General features: G+C 35.3%; 1 protein-coding gene across 3 annotated transcripts in view; it reads left to right on the top strand.

Annotated features, from left to right (window-relative positions):
- Window positions 1-943: 943 nt before the first annotated feature.
- LOC120623362 (protein sickie) overlaps window positions 944-24,150 on the top strand; it is a 205,557-nt gene continuing 182,350 nt past the window's right edge. For all 3 annotated transcript variants that reach the window (XM_039889340.1, XM_039889342.1, XM_039889339.1), the window contains exons 1-2: window positions 944-1,042; window positions 14,240-14,422. In XM_039889340.1, the coding sequence (XP_039745274.1) occupies window positions 959-1,042; window positions 14,240-14,422 (267 nt within the window). In that variant the 5' untranslated portion in view covers window positions 944-958. The remainder of the gene's footprint in view (window positions 1,043-14,239; window positions 14,423-24,150) is intronic.

Below are 24,150 nucleotides of genomic sequence, written 5' to 3'. Positions count from 1 at the left end.
ACTAGACGCGTCTAATCTTAAGCGCATCTTCAAATTTATTGACTATACGCATTTATACTGCCGCTGAACCTTCCCTTTGAATACTCTATCTATTGCTGAAACCGCATTTAAATCCGTTGGGTAGTTTAAAAGATACAAGCATATAAACAGGGGGAGCTACTTTGTGTTTTATACTACGTAAAGAAGCGTACCCTAAACTGAGACATGTATCCCACCAATCTTAATTAGTTTACAAAAAAATACAAACGCCGACTTGAGTTTTCATTTTCTCTTATTTACACAGTTATTTATAAACGTTTGCTTCTTAGAAAGCGCACGCAGTTGTTATTAGTCAAGCCCGCGTGTCTTCTACGGGAGGTCTATTCTGACAACGTCCCATATCGCACGGTCCGTGACGCAGCCAGTCCCGTCTGGCTAGTGGGCGTAGGCGCCGATCGCTAGAGTAAATATTCCAAGAAGAGTTTATCGTACAAACGTATCCATTCATTCATGAACCGTGACGCACTGTACAATGGTACCTGCTTGATATACTTCCTCGCAATGCTGAGAGCACGGCGGGTCATGGAATATTGGTTCGCGGTTTGTGTCAACGCGCGTCTAAACAAACTTTTAAACTCTGCTCGCCAATGTACAACTTTATTTGAGTCTAGCGAACTTTCAACCAATCTTACTGTTAATATGAATTCATAAGTCACATTTTGTATATTGTATTATTTGTCTGCGTTTGAATAACTTTATGAAACTGAAAATCAGGTGAAGTTGCCAATACACAACATAAAGCAAATTTTTTGGAAAATTTGCAATTTTAACTATGTTAAAAAAGATAAAATGAATTTTATAAATATATATAAAAATTCTGTTGTTTCTGAATGTTATTATATTGCTCCACGGTTAGGATATTGTGAAAAATAGTGGGTTTACGAAATTGTATATAAATTGTGAATAATGCGGTGAAAAAATGATACCCACTTGTATTCGTGCACCCCGATCCATTCAAGGCTCTACTGATGACGTCACGCGGCAGACGCGCTCCATTGTTCAGGTAATGTTCCAGAAACTACTTTACTAATACAATTTACTTTAAATATCTATTTAGTTTAATGCAACGTAGTAACTCTTTATGTACCAATAAAGAGTTACTACATGTTATGTTAGTTAAATTGCATACGATATATTTAATGGAACCTATTGTAGTTCTGGAAGCAGATGTATTTATACATTTTATACTTTATCATCAAAAGGAAATGTAAGCTATTTACAATAAGCAAACATTTATTTATTTATTTATATGTTGTGAATACATTAGACATGCTTCCAACCATTTCTGGCGTACAACAATATATAGAAATGATTAGTGCATTCCAAGAGTATACTTGATAATTTCGTACAATCTCATATCAAATACAAAATCATGTTTAATTAATATCATAACAACTATAAAATATTTAAAAAAAAAAAAATTAACAAGTCATCCAAAATTATGCCCAATAACAAAATATTATTATTACTAAAAAATTATTTACATCATCGTTTTAGGAAACATTGCCATTGTTCATACTATGTCAATATATATGTCATAATTTTAAGATTAGTTATAATAATGCAAAACTCATTTACTCATTGTTTGCTATTCTCCTAGAGCTATAATCACACATGACCAGTAGCACGGGAGTTTTTCAAACTAGTGTGGTTGTGACTAGTGATCCGACTAAATCGAAAACTACTCAAGCGGTAGGAGAAACATTTTATCATATCATAACATACTCAAATCACTATAAGTGACTCTATAATACTTGAAGAGTTCCCTCAATTTCTCTAGGGCTTTTCAACAGATCATCAGGTTATTACCTGATGAAAATAGGAAAAGGTATACCGTCTCCAACAATTTTTTTTTTTAAATCTGTTTATTAGTGACAGCATTTTTGCTAACAACCAGAAAACAAAATTACAACCGAACTGAGAACATTCCTTCTTTTTTGTGAGTTGGTCGAAAATAAAAGTGTTATGTGAAATTTCCAGTGATCAAAAATAAAAGTTTTACGTTAAAATTTCCAAATAAATTTGTTTGTACTTAGCCAAGTAGAAACAAATTTATATTAAACAAGTGTACCCAGCCCGCTTCGCCGGGCTAGATTTTGCTTTATTTTATTTAAACAATAAACTTACATCATTAAATTTTTAATTTCATTCTCTTTTATTCTCTTCTCGAGCGGGTGAAGATCATTATCTACACCCATGTACACCCAACAATAGAATATCATCATAGTAAATAAAAGTTGTATTTGACAGTGTAACAGTTCAAAAATAGGAGTGCTCCGATCGTCACCAAACTTTACAGGATTACTCGCCAGGTCATGAGATTCCCTGAAAGTTTCATTGAAATCGGTCTAGCCGTTTCGGAGCCTATACAGAATATACCCACACAATTTCTCTTTTATATATATCTATTAAATTTATAGAAAGTAACAGGGCACAATAAAAGAAGAAGTTACTTTTATGCCAATCAATCCTTACTTCCTAAGTCGATTAATGTCCTTATCCTGGTCTCCTTCCCTCATAGGCCAGCGGTATATAGAGCTTCGATCATCGATGCTACAGCAATACAGGTAAACTAAAAAAAAAAATTCTTACAAAATTCATTGAATTTTCGAAGAATTTCAGTGACTGAATTTTGAATCACATAGAATCTACTAATCAGATTGGCTACGTTCCAAGACAGTTTCGTAGTACTATAGGCCCTAAATAACAGTTTACTCGTAAAATACCCGTAGATATCTCAATGTCCCCAAGCATTAATGAACCTATGAGTTTATCGTACAGTGCCTGTACGTGTATACCTAAAAATAGTCTGCTGTAAGTCTGCTATAAATATTATAGACACTTTTTTATCTATTTGTCTATCATCAAAGACGCACTTTGTGTTATAATTTAATCTATCTATTTAAGGGATATTATGAATTAAGTATAAAGACACGAAAACAAATAATAAAATACAAATAAATAATAGAGAATGGAACGGAAGTCCATCAATCCGCACTGGGCCAGCGTAGTGGCCGGACGGACGGAGTTAAGGCCGTAGTCCACTACGGCCTTAACTCCGTCTCAATGTAGGAGGAAACCCATGCCCTGTAGTTGGCCATTAACGGATTGATATGGTGGTGATGGTGGAACGGCAGGAAATTTATAATTCTAATATAAGTAAGGGAACTCGTAGTGCGCTCACACTTGACAATAACTTTTTTGTTCAAAATTGTATGCTGGCTTATCTAACCGCGTTCCGATGACCCACAGCTATTACAAAATAGAACGATATATATTTTTTTATATTAATTGTATTTATAATAGATAAAAAAAATTAGCGGATTTGTTGCACAGAGTTGGTACTTGCTTACTTCTTGGCTGAAACTGACTTAGATCGAACTAGAGTTAATGCTTGACTCATATAAACTCATAGGCCACTGTATAACCAACAGTATTATTAAAACAAACCGAGAACAACTCGTAAACCTTCCTTCCGTTCCCCTTTCAAAGGATATATATCGATCAACATTTGCACACAATGTGGTAACAATTTACTAGTCAATCGGTAAAGTTTGGAAACAAATATTGTGATTTCAGTAGTGCAAAGTAAGCAAGCCATCCGCCTGTGGGTATTAAAAGCTTGCGACCTCGTTTCTGTTCCGGATTTACGTTTAGCTTTGCTTTAGGACGACCATTGAGGCTAGGTTGATCTTATCTTGTGTTCATGAGTAAAAGGAACCGATGTTAATTCCGTAACTTTTATCGTCCATATAAATTTATTGAAAGTAACTACTCATAAAAGAAGAAAGGTATTTTGAAGTTTATCGTCGTAGTTCGTAACGTAGGTTGCACAGCAAGTTGTATAAACGTAGATTATGACTATAGCATTCTGCGTGTCTTTTGTGAGATTTTCTACCAATCCGATCGCGTGAGAGTAAACAAAGATTAAAGATTAATTAAGAGTCTTAAGAGAAGAGAAAGAGACATCTAGTGACAATACTGTTTTCCAGTGTCATGATACATATACGTAGGAAGGTGTGTTTGTTTTTATAAATACAAATAAATAAAATTACAGTGCTTGTCTATGAATTCCGATAACTACTTATTAAGCCCAAATGATTATTTATAGAGTACAACTCAAACACGTTTACTTTTGGATCTCTGTTTTTATGCATACAAATAAATAAAATTACAGTGTTTGTCTATAAATTTCGATAACCGCTATTAATTAACCCAAATAATAATTCATAGAGTACGTAACCCTACAAATAATTAACCCAAACATGATTACTTATTTTATCTGTTGCCTGGGAAAATCTTTGAAACGATTCATGCGATTAACAATTATGAGCTTACTGCTGAGCCCGCCAACCCTGTTGAAACAACGATCTTGGGTGGTGCGTAAATGCTATTATTCCCTTTTTCTTATGAGGACTTGGCCTAGCAGTGGGACAATGGGCTAGTGATCATTACTGAGCACAGACTCCTCTCTCAAAATGAAGATGTATCTCTCTGTCTCAGATACAATGTAGTTTGTATGAAGTAATAAATAGATGCAAGTAACCGTTTTTACAGCAAGTTTGACTTTTTTTATGCACAGTTATAATTAGCAGACCAAGCATGGTAAACAGGGCAACACTAAGCAGGGTATGTAAGATACACGTCCTGCATCGTGCCGCCCTGTGTAAATCAACCTGCAGCTGCCTGGTAGGTTGATGGTCACAGAAGCTCTCGTTCCTGTGATTACACCGCCAACCACTTCCTTCAGACCGCCACACAGCATTGCAACAATACTGTCTAAGACCATAACGATGTAGTTTTTTATGTAGGTACAAATATGATTGAATATTCTAGCTCAAAGTTTACCGCTGAAAACAGCATACCCAATATATTGTGAGGACCAAGTCGCGGCTTATGAATACAGCTGTTTCGTTCGTACAAACATCACTTGCGGTTCAGGTGACTTAAATCTGCTTTCCTTATGACACAAAACGATAAACCGCGGCAGCCGGTCAATAAAAATGTCAGAGATGTCATTACCGATGCGAGGCGGAAGGAAGTCAAAAGTGGTTAACCTGTCAATAAAGATACTACGGTTCCTGAATTGCTTCAAAACTAGATAAAATCTGAATAACCATAATATGATCTCTGTAATTTCCTTTCCGCCATACTACGAATGTGATAGGTATATATGAGAGGGGTAGTTTTTTTCAGCTATTACAGTTATCTTTGAATTGTTTTATATGACCTGAATATTCAAATTTTATGCAGTGCTGCACCGGATATACTTTTATCTTGTTTGGTTTTTAGTTTTACAAACTAATCAAGCCCTAATTATTTGCAAGCGGTGTTTACCTATAACTAGCTGAACATATTGACTTTATAAGTTGGTTTTAATAGATTTTTTTAAATGTAAAGCTGTCTGTAAACGGAAATAAAAAATAATGAAATGGTGACAGTGCATAACTACGAATACTTAGCAAGGTACACGTGCGAAAATAAAGCTGGTGATTTAATTGAATTATAATCTTTACATAAGATTATAATTATAAATGATACTGATGTAAATGGAGCTATATTATTACATTTTTATCCTCTCAATCCGCAATCGTTGATCAAGTTATTTATTGAATTTTAGTATTTTTTAATGCTGATCGAAAAGTTTGATAGGTATTCGTGCACTGATAATAAATAATGTTACAAAGATAGCATTTTTTTACAGGGCAACATCGCCTAAGCAAAAAAATTTAAGACATTCTGTTTTTTTTATTAGAAAGAAGCCCAATGAACTTTCGGTTACGCCTCATATAGTGATACTAAGGGATGACGAATTGAAATCATTACTTTTATATAAATATACACCGATCCAAGAAACATAAGTCTTAACTCCACAAATGGTTTCAGGGCTTCTATATTTAGGTTTATACATGGGCCTATCATTATTTAAATAGCGATATAATAGCGAATATTCAAATTTCCACCTCACAGTTCATTCGTTGACATAGTTTACATATACAATAGCGGTATCGTGAGCAAAGATTGCAATCATATTTTTTACATATACTTAACTATATCAAGTTTACTATTGTACAGATCTAAATAACTGCCATACCCCCTACCGTCTTAGGCTGTATCATCACTTTCGACCAGATGAGATTGCATTCGGGGGCTAAGCTAAGCTTGTATTATTAATAAACCTAACTTGTTTTGGAGCTTTTGGAGCTCTTTTGGTTTTGGAGATTCTCCAAAAAACTCTTAATATTATAAATGAGACTAAGGTGTTTTGTCCTTGATTTACGCAGCATTTTTCGCGTGTAAAAATCAAAAGGGGAATATAGATTTATTACATGCGATGAAAAACGCTGGTAAAACCACATGCAGACCTAGTCAATGACCTTTTAATCATACGTGATGCCTGTATATTTCTAGTTAATCATTAATTAGAAATAAACAGGCATCATGTAATATTATTGAAAGTCCCGTTTAATCATGCAAAATACTTTAGTGACTAGGCTTTGTGAATCTCGTCAGTGGGGTCAAAGGAATGCAAACAGTTTTATTGCTGACATCGCTATTAGTTCAGATTGACCCAATTGTTGATGATAGAATAATTTCTATAATAAATGGTTGTTCAAATTTGTCTATTGGGCATGTGCCTCGTTTGCGTATGATTTTGTCATCAATTTACTAATAAAATTAAATCAGTGTTGCGTGCTGCATTGTACATTGTCAGCCAAACCTGTCATCTTCATCCTTATAAACCCACTATCGGCGTAATACAGCGTACGGATCCCCTCGCAGAATAAGAATGGTTTGGGTGCCACCACTCTGGTAAAGTGCGGATTGGTAGACTTAACAGGCTCTGAGAACATTAGAGAACTCTCACTCGTGCTGATTTCCTTACGATGTTTTTCTTCGTCGTTCAATCATCATCATCATCATCATATCAACCTATTACCGGCCCACTAAAGGGCACGGGTCTCCTCCCACAATGAGAAAGGGTTAATGCCGTAGTCATGCTGGCCCAGTGCGGATTGGTGGACCAGTGCGCAAATTCGTTTAATCAAGTGATATTTAATTGCACAAATTTAATAACGCATATATCTCTCAAAACTTAGAGGTGAATGCCGAGAATGACACTCACTGAAGGAGACCGAAGCCCTAACCACTAGGTTATCATAAATACGCAATGCTAAATACGTATCATCGAACTTAAAAGCTGTGTTTAACAAGCGATGCTTGTTTGTATTGAGCTAATACAATTTTTGGTAACAATGTAGCGGTGTATAAAGTCGATCGTCCCTGAAACGGGAGCCAAAAATAAACAAATGAACCCATTGACCATTGTACAGGATCGTGTATTCCCCGAGCGTATTACTAATATTCGAGCATGTTATTGTGGTATCTGCGTTGAACATTTAATATTCATAGTTAGACTGTCTGAATAAACATTTTGTTTCCATATCTCGTCCATGTTGCCATATTTTATAATATGGATGTTATTATACAATTATATATTACAATAAATTACCGGTTGATATCTTGGGGATGTCACTAAAGAAGTTCAAAGTTTGTATTAAGCGAAAGCTTATAGAAAAGTCATATTATAGTATAAAGGATTACGTAAACGATAAAAAAGCGTGTGTGTAAACAATTGCTCTAACCAGGTTGCTTCTTAAATATTTTCTAATGACAATGTGAGATGGTGATAACAAAAAGAACACCCGGCTAAGTTTGTTGTGGGCTACTTCTTAGACCAGGGCACGATCGGAACCATCGTAGCTTTAGTTTTAAGTTTACGATTGTAGTTATCGCCATCACTACTCACTGCTATGTACACATTTTGTATATAATAACGCATCAAAAGTGCCATCTATGTGCCTATTTGTATAAAGAAATATTGGACTTTGACTTATATTAATATTTAGTACTAGATGTGCCCTGCGGATCCCAAACGTAAAGATTTTTTCAGTAGATCTGGAAGAAGTTTATTTAAGACGTTAGACGTTAGTTAATTTTAGAGGTTAGAAACCTCTAAAATTATCAGTGTTTTTATAGTATAGGTATAAATATAAATCTTGAATCTTTCTATTAAGAAAAAGACTGCACCAATTTAGAACTGAAGCGTCAATAAAGTTTTGTTTCCCATAGTAGGTAAAAACGTTTAACGGTAACGTCGCGCGTGGATTAAAAAACTTCCTCCTTTTAATAATTTGGTAAGAAATAATTAAAAAAAATACACTACGAAAACACATAGCCATCAAGCCTCAAAATAAGCGTAGATTGTGTTATGTGAACTAAGATAGCTGATGAATATATTTATGAATATAATACACATAAATACTTATAATATACAGATAAACAACCAGACACTGAAAAACATCCATGTACATCACACAATCATTTTTGCAGTCGTGGGAATCGAACCCACGGCCTTAGACACAGAAAGGTCGCTGTCCACTGCGCCAACCGGCTGTCGAAAACTAAAACACTATATACTGCAATAGAAATGCACTAGTAGTGTGCTATATCTGTTTTTATACCTTGTTACAAAGTATTGTAACACAATTACGCAATTACGTACGTCGTATCCTGAGAGCCAGCGTAATGTCGATCGCCTCATATCGCTTTATTGCAAAAGGCTTTCAGGCAGCTGAGCTTACACACGATATGTTGCTAACATATTTTTAACTCTAAAGTGCAATTGACATAATTTTAAGTTAACTATGTAAACCTCCTCGTATTATTTTTATAAAAAGCGATTATAGTCCTGTGTCCCTTTAAGTTATGTACGTTTTAAGCAATTAAAATATCACTTGCTTCAACGTTGAAGGAAAACATCGTGAGGAAACCTACATGCCTGAGAGTTCTCCATATTGTTCTCTAAAGTGTGTGGAGTCCACCAATCCGAAATGGGCCAGCGTGGTCGACATCTTTTTTAAAGTTGGTTAAAAATATAATACAAACGAAATAGGTATATACCTACCAGTGGCGTGCATAGAGGGTATGCAAAGGGTATGCAGTTGATATAAAATGAAGAAATTCTCCATAACGTGTTAAAAATACTTAAGGGTAGGTTTTTTATAACTCTTACAATGCCTATAGGCTATACATAAATTTATATAACTCGTACTATACCCTCGTCGTATACCCTCTATGCACGCCACTGATACCTACCAAACAATTTTGAACGCTTCACGGTGCGAAATTAAAAAAAAAACAATAACTTATTGTTGTGAATTGAGATCCAAATGCATCATATTTTGAATTAATTTTTCCTTTAAGTGGTTTCCTTGTAAATTATTGCAAGTAAGCACGTGGTTATCTTTATTATAATCAATTTTTCAAACGAACGGATATATTGATGCATCAAGATCCGATAAAAATGTACATCTCACTAGATTTATTACGCACGAAATATCCCGAACCGCATTGAATAAACAGCCGTGTGAGATAATCGGGAGATAAAAGAAATGCATTGAAACGTATCTTATCTGTAATACCTTCGGAGTATCAGTATTATGATCGTTCTATTAAAATGTTCGATTAAGCGATAAAATGTCGGTCGTTATGGTAATACGTTCCGGAGCGACGTGTAATATCTATAAGAGTTTTAGGAAGGTCTAAATCAAGTCCCCCGATTGCGTCCGTCACTGATATTTTGTTTCCATTCATGGACATGTAGACTAATCTTAGTTCAACCAAATAAATAACTATGATATACACATCGCCAGCGTAGCTTGTGTTATGGGTAGGTACTAAGTTAATGTTTTTATAAATAACTAGCGTACCCAGCCCGCTTCGCCGGCCTAGATTTTGCTTTATTTTATTTAAACAATAAAATTACATCATTAAATTTTTTATTTAAGTCTCATAATATATTAAATCGTTTATTTCTCTCCGTATTAATTCTCTTCTATTCTCTTCTCGAGCGGGTGAAGATCATTATCAACACCCATGTACACCCAACAATAGAATATCATCATAGTAAATAAAAGCTGTATTTGACAGTTCAAAAATAAGAGTGCTCCGATCATCACTAAACTTTACAGAATTACTCGCCAGGTCAATCCCTCTGATTCCCTGAAAGTTTCATTGAAATTTTCGGAGCCTATACGGAACATACCCACACACTTTCTCTTTTATATATATAGAAACATCCTTGCAAATACTTATAATATACAGATAAACACTCAGGCACTGAAAAACATTCATGTTCACCATACAAACATTTCCTAGCTGTGTGAATCAAACCCACCGCCTTTGGCTCAGAAAGCAGGGTTGCCTATCGGCACATGCTTTTGAGAACATGAGGCATGCATGCTTACGATGTTTTCTTTCGCCGTTAAAGAAAGCGTTATTTTAATTGCTTGAATTAAAAACGCACATCGGGGATCGAACTCGGTTCCCACGATAGGGACTAACAACGAAATTATGACCGCTTCAATTACTCCTTTTAAAATCTGGTAGACGTGAGAGGCTAGTTTTTCTTAGTTGCTACAGTGGAAAGTATTACGCTAGTTATGAAATAATAACTCGGCTCGTAATTGGGTTTTTGACAAGGAATATATGTATATGATATGACTGCTTAGTCGTTCTACTTCTTTGTATCGTTTAGCACATTAAACTTTTGCTACCGGTCATTATAACTGTTCATCAATAATTCTTAATACCGCGTGCTTACTTGTAACATGTATTAGACCAGCATCCTGTGTTTTAGCACTAATTCCTTCTTAAGTGCAAGAGTATTTATTTATTAAAAGTCTTTATTTGTACACATCGCCAGCGTATGTTGTGTTATGGGTACTAAGATGACTGATGAATATTTTTATGAATAATACATATAAATACTTACAATATTATATAGTTTTCAAACACTACACAGTTAGAAATATAAAGAACGAAAAGAATACGAATACGAAAGATGAAAGAAATATAAAGGAAGACTCGAAGAGTATAATAACAAGATGAAAGTAACGATTAAAAATAGACTTTAAAAAAAGTTGTTTTGTATGCATTTTTGTAGTATAATTTAGTTCTGTTCTGCTGCAAAAATGTTAACACAAAGGTTGTTACTTTCTAGGTGAAAGCATTTCTTCGAGCATTTGATTTGCGGTAAGTTACCGCAATGCTACTGTTCTGTTATTACTACCACATGGAATTCATGCGGTTTCTTCGAAAATATCGTAACCATTTGCCAAGTGAAATGCATAAGGAAACAATAGATTTGACTAGGACTAAGTATCACACTAAATACAATTTTTGATAACAATCATGACCGTTTTCGCTTAACCCAGGAATAGCCCTAATCGGATGTTTCTTGAATTCGGTGATTCCTATTGAAATAAAACGTTTCACGAACACTTACGAGTATGTGACTTTAAGTACCATGTAAAGTTACGACAACGATTCGGTGGATTGTAAACTGACTCTTGAGAGATGAAAAAAATATTAGTTCGTTTTTTTTTAATAACCATCCATACCAGAATAACGAATATGATAATCCAAACAAAAAATATCACACCTTGTTGCAAGAACCATTGACAAATTAGATTATACGAGTTGCCGAGTGGAAATCGATTAGTGAAAGGTATTGTATGCCTAGGAATCTTCTTTGATAAGCCATAACTTATGTAAGCATTGCCTTATCCATTGTTAGTGAATACGGGCATCATCCCTATTATAAATCCCACGGTAAAATAAAATATGGCAGCCCGTTTATTACCAGCAAAGATTTCAACATAAAAGCAATCATAAAGCAAATACTAATGGATTTGATGCAATCTTTATACCAATATCAATTCGAATTAGCCGCCATCAAGACTTTGAAGTCAATTAACGAGTGGGATGAGTGAGCGAATAGCTTCACAGAAGGTCTGAGTGGCTCCTGAGGCGGCGACGCAATGGCGCGTCTCCGACACTTGCCCTCATTCTACTTCAAATTGACGCAAATATGACTTAATCCTTTTAAGAATTAACTCCACCCCATTACCACATTACACTCATTTAAGGATGAACACACACGTATTAAATCTTCCACACATTCAATACACAATGTGCCAATAACGACACCATAAAATAAAACTCATTTTTATAAATTTAAGCCTTAAATTAAATTGAGGACTAAGCGCTTTAACCAATGAAGCTACAGCTCTTCTACCGTCGATGCCGAAATTAGTATATGCCTTTTACATCAGTCTTATAGCGACTGTAGCACCATCTAGTAAGAAACATTGGAGCTTCCATCTACTTTATCATCTTGATTGGGGTTTTATCTCTTGTTTCAAACGTGTCTGAAACAAGAGATAAAGCCCGCCAATGGTGAGTGCAATTGCCAGACTCACAGGTTGAAAACTTGTCGATTCCGAAAATTTTATTTTCGGAATATAATTTTTTTTAGTGTTTTAAATTTATAAAATTGATCGATTCGATTTATGAAATTGAATGGTGTAGGTAACACTTGGACGAATTATCAATTTTATAAATTTAAAACACAAAAAAAAATTATAAAATTATTTTTCAATGGAGAGTAAAGCAGTCACGTTGGCATTGGATTTATACTATAATTAATAGCCTATAACAGTCCACCGCTGGACTAGAGACCAATCCCAACGGCAGGGTTTACCGGTAATCAACACACAGAAGTCGGCTTTGTGATAGCAGCAGATGGTAGTACCTAGTAGAACAGATGACGCTGCTACCTATTCTGCATTCTATTCCCTTAGTCACCTCGTACAAAACCCGAAGAAAGACTAACTGCTGTCACTAAACGGAACTATGGATCATTACATGAATCTTCATCACATTATCGAGTATTTGACTTGATCCTTATAAGAATTGACTTCACCACATTAAACTGCATTACGGATGACCTCACGAGTACTTAAATCTTTAACGCCATCGATACACAATGTGCCATGAATAACCCCCTAAGTGCACCATAAAATAAAGTTCATTTTTCTTCCATGATTCAGACTTCCCAGACAATAGAATATAAGAGTATAGCGATCAAGATAACCTTGAATTTATACACTTTCTATAAAATTTCGTGCAGATATTTACATAAATCCTGTCGTTAAACTTTAAGTAGCAATTTCGCATCTTACGATGATTCTCTTATCTACCGCTCTTTGTGCGTCAACTTATCTTGCGAAGTACTTTCAGTACCTACTTCCCGAGCTTAGTCAGATTGTTGTCTGGATCAGAATGATAATGCTTTCCGTGTAAAACCCGTTCCATCTGTATCGATTCAAGCTGAATTCCTTATAAAGGTACTGCACTTGCTATCAATTATTATTTCTGCGTTCCGTTTATTTTATCAAGATAAAATAACTGCATTTTATTCATACAATAATTTACTTAAATAGTGAACTACTTTTATATGATTTAATTAACCCCAATAAATAATTAGATTACGATTTTCGAAACACTCCTTCAACATACATTAACATTGTATTAACGCTAAAATTTATTGAAAGATATGCACGTCAGTTTTAATCTGGGGTCTGTTATATCAATAAGCTATTGTCAGCAAAATATCATCAAATAAAAGTACACTACTAGACTGAACAGACGGTAGAGTTTGAACGTTACGTTTTAACTAAGCTGGGCAGACGTATTTGGAAACCACTATGAAGTTAGGGAAATAATAATAATAATAATAATTTTTATTTCATATAGAAAAAATGTGTACAGCAGGAAACTCCTTATGGACTCGACACAGTGATTGTATCGATTGGTGCACAAAGGAGTGCTTAAACACTCGCACTAAGGTAACTTGTGTTACGAGTGTCGCAATTAAAAGAACAATTGATATACAAAGACGGAAGTAAGGCGGTAGGTAAAAGGCGGCCTTATCGCTTATAAGCGATCTCTGCCAAGCAACTTTAGTATTAGGACCACATCAGCGAGAACGGACAGGTGGTGTAAAACTATTAAAAACCGACATTTTAATAGCTAAATACAAATACATAAACAAACTTGCACAAATAAGAATAAAAATAATAAATAAATATAAAATTAAACATTTTACCCCACAATATTTATTTGATTCCGTTTTTTTTAGTAGGCATTGGTTGTTGTTACGGCAACAGAAATACATCATCTGTGAAAAACAGACGGACTGTCAGCGGAGTCTTCTAGGGTACGGAACCTTAAAAGTCGCTGTGGCCGAATATGGTTGTGACGATGATGATCAATTTTACTTCCTCTATTGCAGATCTACACAGACTGGGCGAACCACTACTTGGAGCGGGCGCGCTCGCGTCGTCGGGCGGGCACGTCTGGTGGAGGCCTAGCCAGGGATTGTGCTGATGGACTGCTTCTGGCGGATGTGCTGGAAGGTGTCACAGGGCAGAAGGTTCCGAGAGCACATCGAAAACCGCGAAACCCTCAACAAATGGTAAGTAAAATTTCCACCCATTACCAGCCCACTACAGACCACAGTTTAAAGCCGTAGTCCACCTTGCTGGCCCAGTGCGGATTGATGGACTCCACACACTTTTGAGAACATTCTATAGGATTCTCAGGCATGCAGGTTTCCTCACGTGATATTTTAATTACTTTAAACACTATGTGTGTTCACTCAGAAACACAGACACTCAGAAAAATTAGAGGTGCCTCCTGGGATTCAAACTCGGCCCCCGAAAGTGAAGTCGAGCTCCTACCCAATGCGCTTTCACTGCTTCAATTGAATACAGCTTTAAAAAATTGCTACTAGGAGAGAATAAGAATTTTATTAGTTGCTAACTGATTAATCGGTTTCCATGCGACATTTTACCGGAACGCTAAATCGCGGCCAGTTTTTGTCGGTAGGGTAACTAGCCACGGCCGAAGCCTCCCAACAGACCAGAAAAGAGAAATAATATTAAAGTTTCCCAAATTGGGGTAATTTGCGAAAATTGCCCAGAAAAAATTAAATTGGGAAAATTGCCGGGGATCGATCCCGGGATCTCGACTAATAAGATCACAGCTTACCACCGCCCCCGTGAAAATATGTAATTGCAATGTTTTAAAACGAATTTAAATAAAGTAACTATCTAACTGTGTATCAGAGTGGTATTTTTATAAAAGGTCAACGCAGTATTAACTTTCTAAGTCATTAGTGTTAATGCGATAAAAAAATTATATAAATGTACGTAGCAATAAGAAATCGGTTACAGTATGAATAAAATTATTGTGTAGGAATCCATCCTTCTCATTTCAAATACAAAACGTGACTTAGACGCCATTTTCTCGAGCGGTTTTCCAATAAATTGTAAGATTATCACTACCATATAATTGAACATTGAGAAAATTTAATTTGAAACTATTATTATTTCGATGATTTATTGGTGTATCAATTTTTGATCCGCCCGGTTTCGAACCTAATGACCCATAGTTGAACATGTTAACCACTGGATCGACGAAGTACATATATAATAAGGCTCTATGTAAGCTCAAAATTGTCCATACCTAAGAACTCTTTCTTAACGCATTTCCCATTTTACTTGTATATTCAGCGATAAGTTTGAATTTCAATCTAAACGACTTGCAATTGCTAAACAGAGAAACTGTGGGGTTTCAAACAACTTATGTGAATTTTAAATGATGATCTTTATTACTTTGTTTTGAATGAATCTTTATGTTATATTTATCTTTATAAGTGGTACAAGGGTAATGCAGTTCAATAATATAACACATATACGCTAAATCGCTTTGCGGCGCGTCTTTCAAGCCAAAAAGTCACGGTCGCAGCCTGCTGACAAAAATTAGGCCTTGTGGGGAAACTCATGGAATCGTCATGGAATCGTCATCAATAATCTCTACAGACTAAAGCGAAGGGCCTTATGGCGAATTAACCAAAACTCTTTCACATAGATCACGTAAAAGTTTACGATCAAGACTAGACTTTAAAGTAAATAATATGTCCACCATGGGGCCCGATCATCAGCTATCTAATATCCACTAGGATATACTTACCTTACTAATATTCTTAATACGAAACCGAAAAATATTTGTTTGTCCTTCCTTTATGCCCTAACTAAGTAACCAATCAACTTGATTTTTAGCAGAGTGCTTTTCGAAAATACTAAAAGTAACAAATGAAAGCTCAGGTTGTCCCTATTTGATTGTATGAAAACTCCACTTCAACAAAGTATCTATTTATTAAATATGCTTCACACTTATTTATTGCGAACAACAGCACTTGAGATATGTGAACGTGACTACGTATCACAATAGTCTGATCACAAGATCCGAAACAATCATATTTTATACTCGCCGTTACGCGTCAAAATTATAATATTTTTCTTCCAACCAATAATAATAATCGCCCTTGTCAATAAATATAAATAAATAGAAGCTTATAAAACTGAACTGCCTTAAATCGTTTGGGAGAGACACATATACGCACTTACACAACATAATATTCCTCACCTCACTCCTGCTTTTGCTTCGGGATTTAACAAATTAACACAAAAAAGAACGATGTGTGACGTGAATTTATTGAGCTAGGTAAAGTTATTCTAGATCTGAGAAATATAGGCCTTCATACGTTGGATTTTGTTCTTTATCGTGCTTCGGTGAGCACGTTTTGCATCTTCTATGCAGTTGTTATTACTAATACCTCATAATAATTAACTAAGCCCGCGATCTAGCATGGTCTTTTAATCCTTTTAAAATTTTGCAGGGGAGAGTAAATTGGTTTAGTATGATGACCTCTAACACAGACAGAGATGTGAGATAAAAGTTATTGTGACCAGCATCAACATTATTTTTTACCGATTTAGAATTATTTCAAGAAGGCAATAATATCAATCACTTTGACGTCAAAACACCACACTCCCGAATATCCGGTTTTGTTTATTATTGAATTCAGACAAAAATGAAAGCGGCGCGGGAATATTTGGTTAGCTCGGAATAGCTATCGACTCACAAATCATTTGGGCAGGTACATATCTGGGCCCTATATGGGTGCACATATGGCAACTGAGATTTTTATTTCTAGCGTAACTTCGGTCACCATTTACAGTTTTATAGCATTTCAGTATAAGGGTTACAATCGTTTGATCTAATGACACGTGTTTCCGATATCTGTGTCAGTGTGGATACGTTTATGGGATAGGTAGCCCACAAACCCAAATCATGTAGTGTACTAAGGCGCTTCCGGCATGCTTCTTTATTTGAGAAAGTGCTGATAAGATTTATTGCTACGTAAAACGTATTATGCGGGATAATGGACTTACCGTAGTCACGACATTTTAAAGGAACTAATGTGTTATTATTTGTGTGACGTTTTTATCTATCTCCCTGACGCTTTGATGTAATATTTAGTTGCAGATCCAGCGTTGGATTCTGTGGTCTAGTCTGATTGATGGCTCCGGTTACCGCTTAGTTACAACCTTCCCAACATAGACTTTGACTGATTCGATTGGCCTTTGGCGCAGTGGGCAGTGACCCTGCTTTCTGAGTCTAAGGCTGTGGGTTCGATTCCGTGATTGTTTTTCAGTGTCTGAGTTTTTATATGCATATTATTTATTAGTATTTATATATATTATTCATAAAAATATTCGTCAGACATATACAAGCTATGCTCACTTTGGGGCTAGATGTCGATGTGTGTATGGTCGTAGTCACCGGTCGTAGTGTATTTATTTATTTATTTATAGATGTGCCTCAAGCAATTCAGCTTTCCATTATTGTGGCATAGAAACCGTTAAGAAATACGGATTTTATATAACTGCTATCCCTCCGACAAGTTAGCCCGCTTCAATTTTAGACTGCATTATCACTGAGAAGGTGAGATTGCCGTCAAGGGCAAGGCTGTATTAGAATAATTACACTTATATGATACATTTTACCAAATAAAACGTCAGGTAAACCGTTTTACCTAAATAAGGCCTATTCTATTATAATGTAGCTCCTTTTTTCCGATTGAGTGGTGAAGCCTTTTCATAGCAAATAGGGTTGTGGGGCTTAAGCTTCACTGTGGTAGGAGATTCCTGTTATTTCAGTCGAGCTATATTTATAGGGAAGATACCAATTATAGCTACTGTGTCTTGAGATTTAGCGTTTTTCATTCATGCTGAAACTATAATTACGTTTGCATCTATATTTTAGGAGGGTATAATCCGAGCCATTATAAAAATAGATTTATAGAAGGCTGCCGATGTCGTGCTTTTGATTCGAACACTTCTCATACAAGGTGCAATTGCGTCTGAGCTATGTTAGTTAGATACATTTCCTCTCGGATTTTTTTTCGGTAATAATGAGTAGGTACTTTATTCATCTAAAGTTTTCTCACTGCAGGCCAAATAATGATTTGAATAGGCATAATTTTGCCATTTTGGGTTATTTATTGCAATTAACATAAGGATCTCAATGTTTATTTAAATACATTATAGCTTATTTATGTTACTTTCTGATAATTAAATTATATATTCGTAAAGAAATAGTTAAAATCGGTCCAGTAGTTTCAGAGCCTATTCGGTACAAATAAACAAAAAAAATAAAAATCTTTCCTCTTTATAATATTAGTATAATGTATCTATAGAAGTATAGAAATATAGATATAGAATTTATTTATGCAATTGTATTCCAATATTTATCATTTAGATCCGATAAGTGATATCAAGGCTAGGTACTCCTAATTTAGGGTAAACAAATCCAATCCAAAAAATTTGCGGGCGAAAGCAATTGTTCTATAACTATTTGAATATCTTAATGAGTAGAATAATGCAGCTAGGATTACTTATTACACTATTATTATCTAGACTAGCTGACCCGCGCAATTTCGTCTGCACCGAAGCGGTTATCCGGGGTTTTAATATCTTAAAAAAAAATAGAAACGAATTGCAGCGCTACCTACCAGGGCCAGTTTTACTTCCAAAGTATATTACTCGCGGCCGGGCGGCCCGCTGCATTTTTCTTATTTTTTGCGTTTCTATGCCCGTCATAACTTCTAAGCGATAGGTTCAATTTGAACAATTTAAAAGGTAATTTGCAGGTATATATTCAAAATTCATATTTATAAAACTATTTATTTGGGTAAGTATTAATATCATGATAGGAATGTCAACATCTTACAATTATACCAGTTTTTTGAACCAAAAATTATAAAAAAAGTAGTTATTGTGACTTAACCATAAGATTTACACATATTTAGCCCCGCAGATTCTTTTGTAGATAATCACGATTACTTTAAACATACATTTTCGCGGCGTACGCCAGTAAAACACTTAATCGGTATGACATCTTTAGAAAACATCGTAATATTTCAGCCAATTTGCAGAAAACTATAGTAAAATATACACTAAAACCATCCATCCATACTTAGATCCATTCGTCCATACATTCATTCTCACAAACTTTCGAATTTATAATATCAGTGGGATGACACACATGCATTCGATAGTTGTACCATATGCCTTGCGACTTGCTGGTATCTGCGAAGAGTTATGTCCTTTATTCACGACAATATTTATCAGATCTTCATTAAAATTAAACAATACATGCTTGATAGTATACACTTTCAAATAAAAAAAGAATTATTAAAATCGGTTCAGATTTAACGGAGCTATGAAGTAAAATAGATAAAAACTTTAATCCTATTTCCCGGAGGAAACTTTTTGTTTATTGGGATAAAAAGTAGCCTATCCTCGTATGTTGACCCAGAATATCAGCTACCATTATCCAAATTGTATTTAAATCCGTTCAGTATTTTTCACGTGATGCCCCGACAGACAGACAGACAGACAGACATACAGACAGACAGACGGACAAAAATTAAATAAAAATCTGTTTTGGACTCAGTGTCGATTATAAAGCATCCGCCGATCAAAATTTTAAAAATATATTAAATGTACAGAAATCTTCCAGTTACAGTTTTATTATAAGTATAGATTATCTTTTATTAAACGAACCACGTCATTTATTATTATTTTACTACCTTAAATTCAAGCTAGTGAAACCGCGGGGAACTGCAAGTAAGTAATAAACTTGTTACTCATTGAGTCATTTCTAATATAATGATTATGAGTGGATTACGTTAAATCGTAAAGTACTAGTACTGGGCTTTACAAAAAAAAATCTTAGCCCTGAAGAACTTTGAACGTTTAGAAGAAAGTTTGCAATGGCGGTAAGTTCAAATATCTTTGAACTTCAACCTGTCTTTGACATAGCACGGAAAAACGTTCATCGCTCACACAGTTCACAGCGCTCTTTTGTAAAACCATTCAAATGTACCAAGGGTCCTCGTCCTTTGCGGATGTGGTTGCATTGTGCGTGCCCTCTTACCGCAGGTAGATTGAATTACAAAAATGTTGCGCACTTTCACAGTGAGTGCTTCGTATACAGCGTGTCACGTAAAATAGCATAGTTTGGTAGAACGACAATGTTGTTATGGAAACTGAGCATCATGATGGCACGCTCGTGGTTAGTATCGATCAATGATTGGATGATGAGAATAATGACAGGTTTAGGTTCTTGTTTTATCGTGGTACACTTAATGAAAATGAATTGACTTATACAATTATAGACATTAAGCATAATATGTTATGTACGGTGAAATTTATTATAGCGACACACAGCGTTACGTACCTATGACGGGCTTCGACAGGCGTAAATCTCGCGTCTTTGCTCTTGAATGTCACTTTTGTATTTGTATTTTAAATATACAAAATGACGTTTTCCAAAATACGCTCTCTATTAACGTATCGCTTCTACAGCGGAGCGTCCTAAGATGATTTTGCCTTCGAAAGTCACAGTTTCTAAGATTTTTTTTATATTATATGGACTTGTCATATAATAAGACTATAGCAAATAAACGCCTGCTTCTATACAATTAAATCTACTTATCACTAAAAGCCCAGAATTCTAAACATAGAAATTATAAATATGAAGAGAACATTATTTTAGCACCTACTAAGAATTTTTTAATTCCAACCACAAAGAGGGAAATTGTGTATGATACTCCGTCATTTGTCAATCCACGAACATTTTAGGAGGTATTATGACCGTTAATTTTAACTTTTCCTAAATATTGACTGTGGAAAAATTCTTCATCTCAGGCGGTAGAATATCTGATATTCTAGTTGCTAATATAAGTATAAATACACTCATTCACATGCAATCGATTGTTTTTAGTCTGTTGCGCAGGACGATCGTCAGTGGTCTTTTTTCGTGACGTGCTTATACTGTGCCTGTACCTCGTGGCTTCTGTCATAGCGTGATGAAAAAATACTATAAGACTTTTTGCATTTTGACGTCTTTTGACGTCCCTTTGCGGCACTTGTGGTTATGTAAATGCATTTACCACCATGTTTAATTAGAGATGGCAACCGCTAATCAGATGCTGAAAATGATGCAGAAATTAGTACTTAAGCATTTAATTATGTATGTTAAAAAATAACAAAACGGGCGAATACTGGAAATACTGAATGGAAATTTTTTATCCCAAGTGAGCGACTATAAAATTCGAAGCGATAAATAGAGTTCTCCAAAATGGTATATTCCCGTTTTTCCCGGCCTGCTTCTAATAGGTACCTAAAGTTAGGATGGCTAAGAATATAAATCTTCACCTAGGTTTTATAGGTTACATTTCATAGTTCCTTTTCAAGATTATTAATTGTAGTTGCCGCAATACATTCGCTCACTTAGCATTTCAGTAAACCATATTCAATTATTCCGATGCCATTACTTAGCATTCATATTCACCATAAATACTAGGTACCCTTTTAATCATTAAAAATTACCGGCAGCGTGCACTTATTTGGTTTTGGAGTACCTACCTTCAATTTAATTATCATCACTAGAATTTTAATTAAGTAAATACGTCGTTTATTATTAAATTAAACGGCTAATCTCAAAATGTTCGTGTCAATCAGGTCATTGTACTAGTTAGGTGAGTTAATTATCACCATTTATTTATATTTAGTAAATACCTTACGACACGTGTTTATTTGAAAACGTTTATCTAAAACGGTGTACATAAATAAGTTAATTACACATGTAAAATGTTAACCTGAGTGGGTGAATGGGTAGGTGAGTGCATTTGGAACGAATTTGACCGATCATTTGTGCCTAAGAAAGCAGAGGAAGCATAATCATAACCGATGCATGATTATGATGATAAAATACTTAAATTACACAACTATGACACAATATTATGCATATGAACAAAGTTTTTATTTTATTTTAGTCTACTTTCATCATCCTGATATAATATAAGCGATAAGGCCGCCTTTTGTATACTGCTTCGGTCTGTGTTTTTTTTATTCTTCTTCTGTATTTTTTTGAGTATAAATAAAAATGCCTAATGGCTGTAAAATCTTCAGCCTATTAATGTGACTTCTATTAAAGGAGAAGGCTTAAGAGCATGCACCACGCTACTTTATTAGGCTTGGCGGGCTTTCACATGTTATTGATAAAAACTGGGATAGAAGGCTGTTGCCCGCATTTATTACGGATTTTTACAAATCCCGTGGGAAACGTTCGTTTTTCTGGGATAAAAAGTAGCCTCTGTTACTCTTCGTGTTTTCAGTTAACTCTATAACGAATTTGATGTCGATTGGTTGCTTTATTGGTTAGAGCATAAAGTAAGGACAAAAAAACAAACACACTCGTATTTGCAATATTAGTATGAATTTCCGTGTAGTCCGTGTTATATGCACTAAAATCAATTCGTTATTTAGGTAGTACGTAACTACAAGCAATAACAGAGTTAGCCTATATTGAATTGACCGTGAAGTTGCCAAACAAAGTCAAACACGAGTCAACCATTAATATCTAACATAGAGTTACTATATCATCACAGAATGCACAATAACCATGTTCAGTGCAGAGCCGAACAGTGATTAATTAGTTCTTGAATTGATGACAAATTGCCGGCGCAGACTAAGATCATTACCAAACTATCTATTGTGATCGAAACTGAACTGTGTTAACATTGTTAGTAGTCAACTCTTATCTGACGGTCGATTGGCGCAGTTCGCAGCGACCCTGCTTTCTGAGCCCAAGGCCGTGGGTTCGATTCCCACTACTGGAAAATGTTTGTGTGATGAGCGTGAATATTTTTTAGTGTCTAGGTGTTTATATGCATATTCTATGTATTTATGTATATTACTCATAAAATTAATATTCATCAGTCATCTTAGTTTCTATAACACAAGCTAAGCTTACTTTGGGGCTAGATGGCGGTGTGTATATTGTCGTAGTATATTTATTATTTATCTACAATTAAACGTTGTCGCCGACTATGGCTCTCATAAGAAGGTGACTCTGCGGATTTAGAGAGCTATGCTTTGAGTAGGTACCTACGTGATCAAATCAGGTATAAGAACTGACATAGCTCAAAGAGTCGCGTAGCTAAAACTGGCAGTTGGAGGGATACTTGGCGACGTTGCTTTGAGAACCGATGGTCGTTGGGGTCCTAAGGTGCTGGAATGGCGATCTCACACCCGTAAACGCAGCGTTGGTAGACCCCCATGAGGTAGACGGATGACATCAAGCGATTCGTAGCGAGCTTCTGGATACAAGCGGCATAAGACCGTGGTATTTGGAACTTCCACAAAAAGGCCAATGGCCAGCAATGCACGTCCGTGATAATGAAATCAAAGCATCCGGCTTCGCTTTCATCTCTCACAAGATAGAAAAATGAACTTTAAAATGTAAAATGTAAATTGTTAATGTTGGAAAAGAGCAACTGCTGAGTTTCTTGCCGGCTTCTTCTCGGTAGAATCTGCCTTCCGAACCGGTGGTAAAGTCACTACACACAGACAGACTTGACGTTTCAAAAGTGCTTATATTAGGCCTACTTGAAATAAATGAATTTTGAATTTGAATTTTGATGATGATGAAAAATGAGGGTGCAATTTTTTTTTCTTTTATTCAACTACCAGTTGCCCCTTGACTACAATCCTACCTGGTAGTAATAGATGAAGCAGACTAAGATGGTAGCGGGCTATCCTGTAAGGGGTTTATCTTGAACCCTCATATACCCACATATAAATGAAGCTATGTAGTAGGTTTGGCAATACATTTCTTAAACTACTGGTCTGCGTAGAATTTCCTATATCTCGTAAGATCAAGAAAGTTGCATGGCGCTTGAAAACATACTTTCTTACCCTGTTTAATCCCTTTAAAGTTAAAATA

The sequence above is a fragment of the Pararge aegeria genome, chromosome 4, assembly GCF_905163445.1.
Source record: "Pararge aegeria chromosome 4, ilParAegt1.1, whole genome shotgun sequence".
Taxonomy (NCBI): domain Eukaryota; kingdom Metazoa; phylum Arthropoda; class Insecta; order Lepidoptera; family Nymphalidae; genus Pararge; species Pararge aegeria.
Note: the sequence above shows the minus strand (reverse complement) of the source record. Positions and strands in the feature narration are given on the sequence as shown.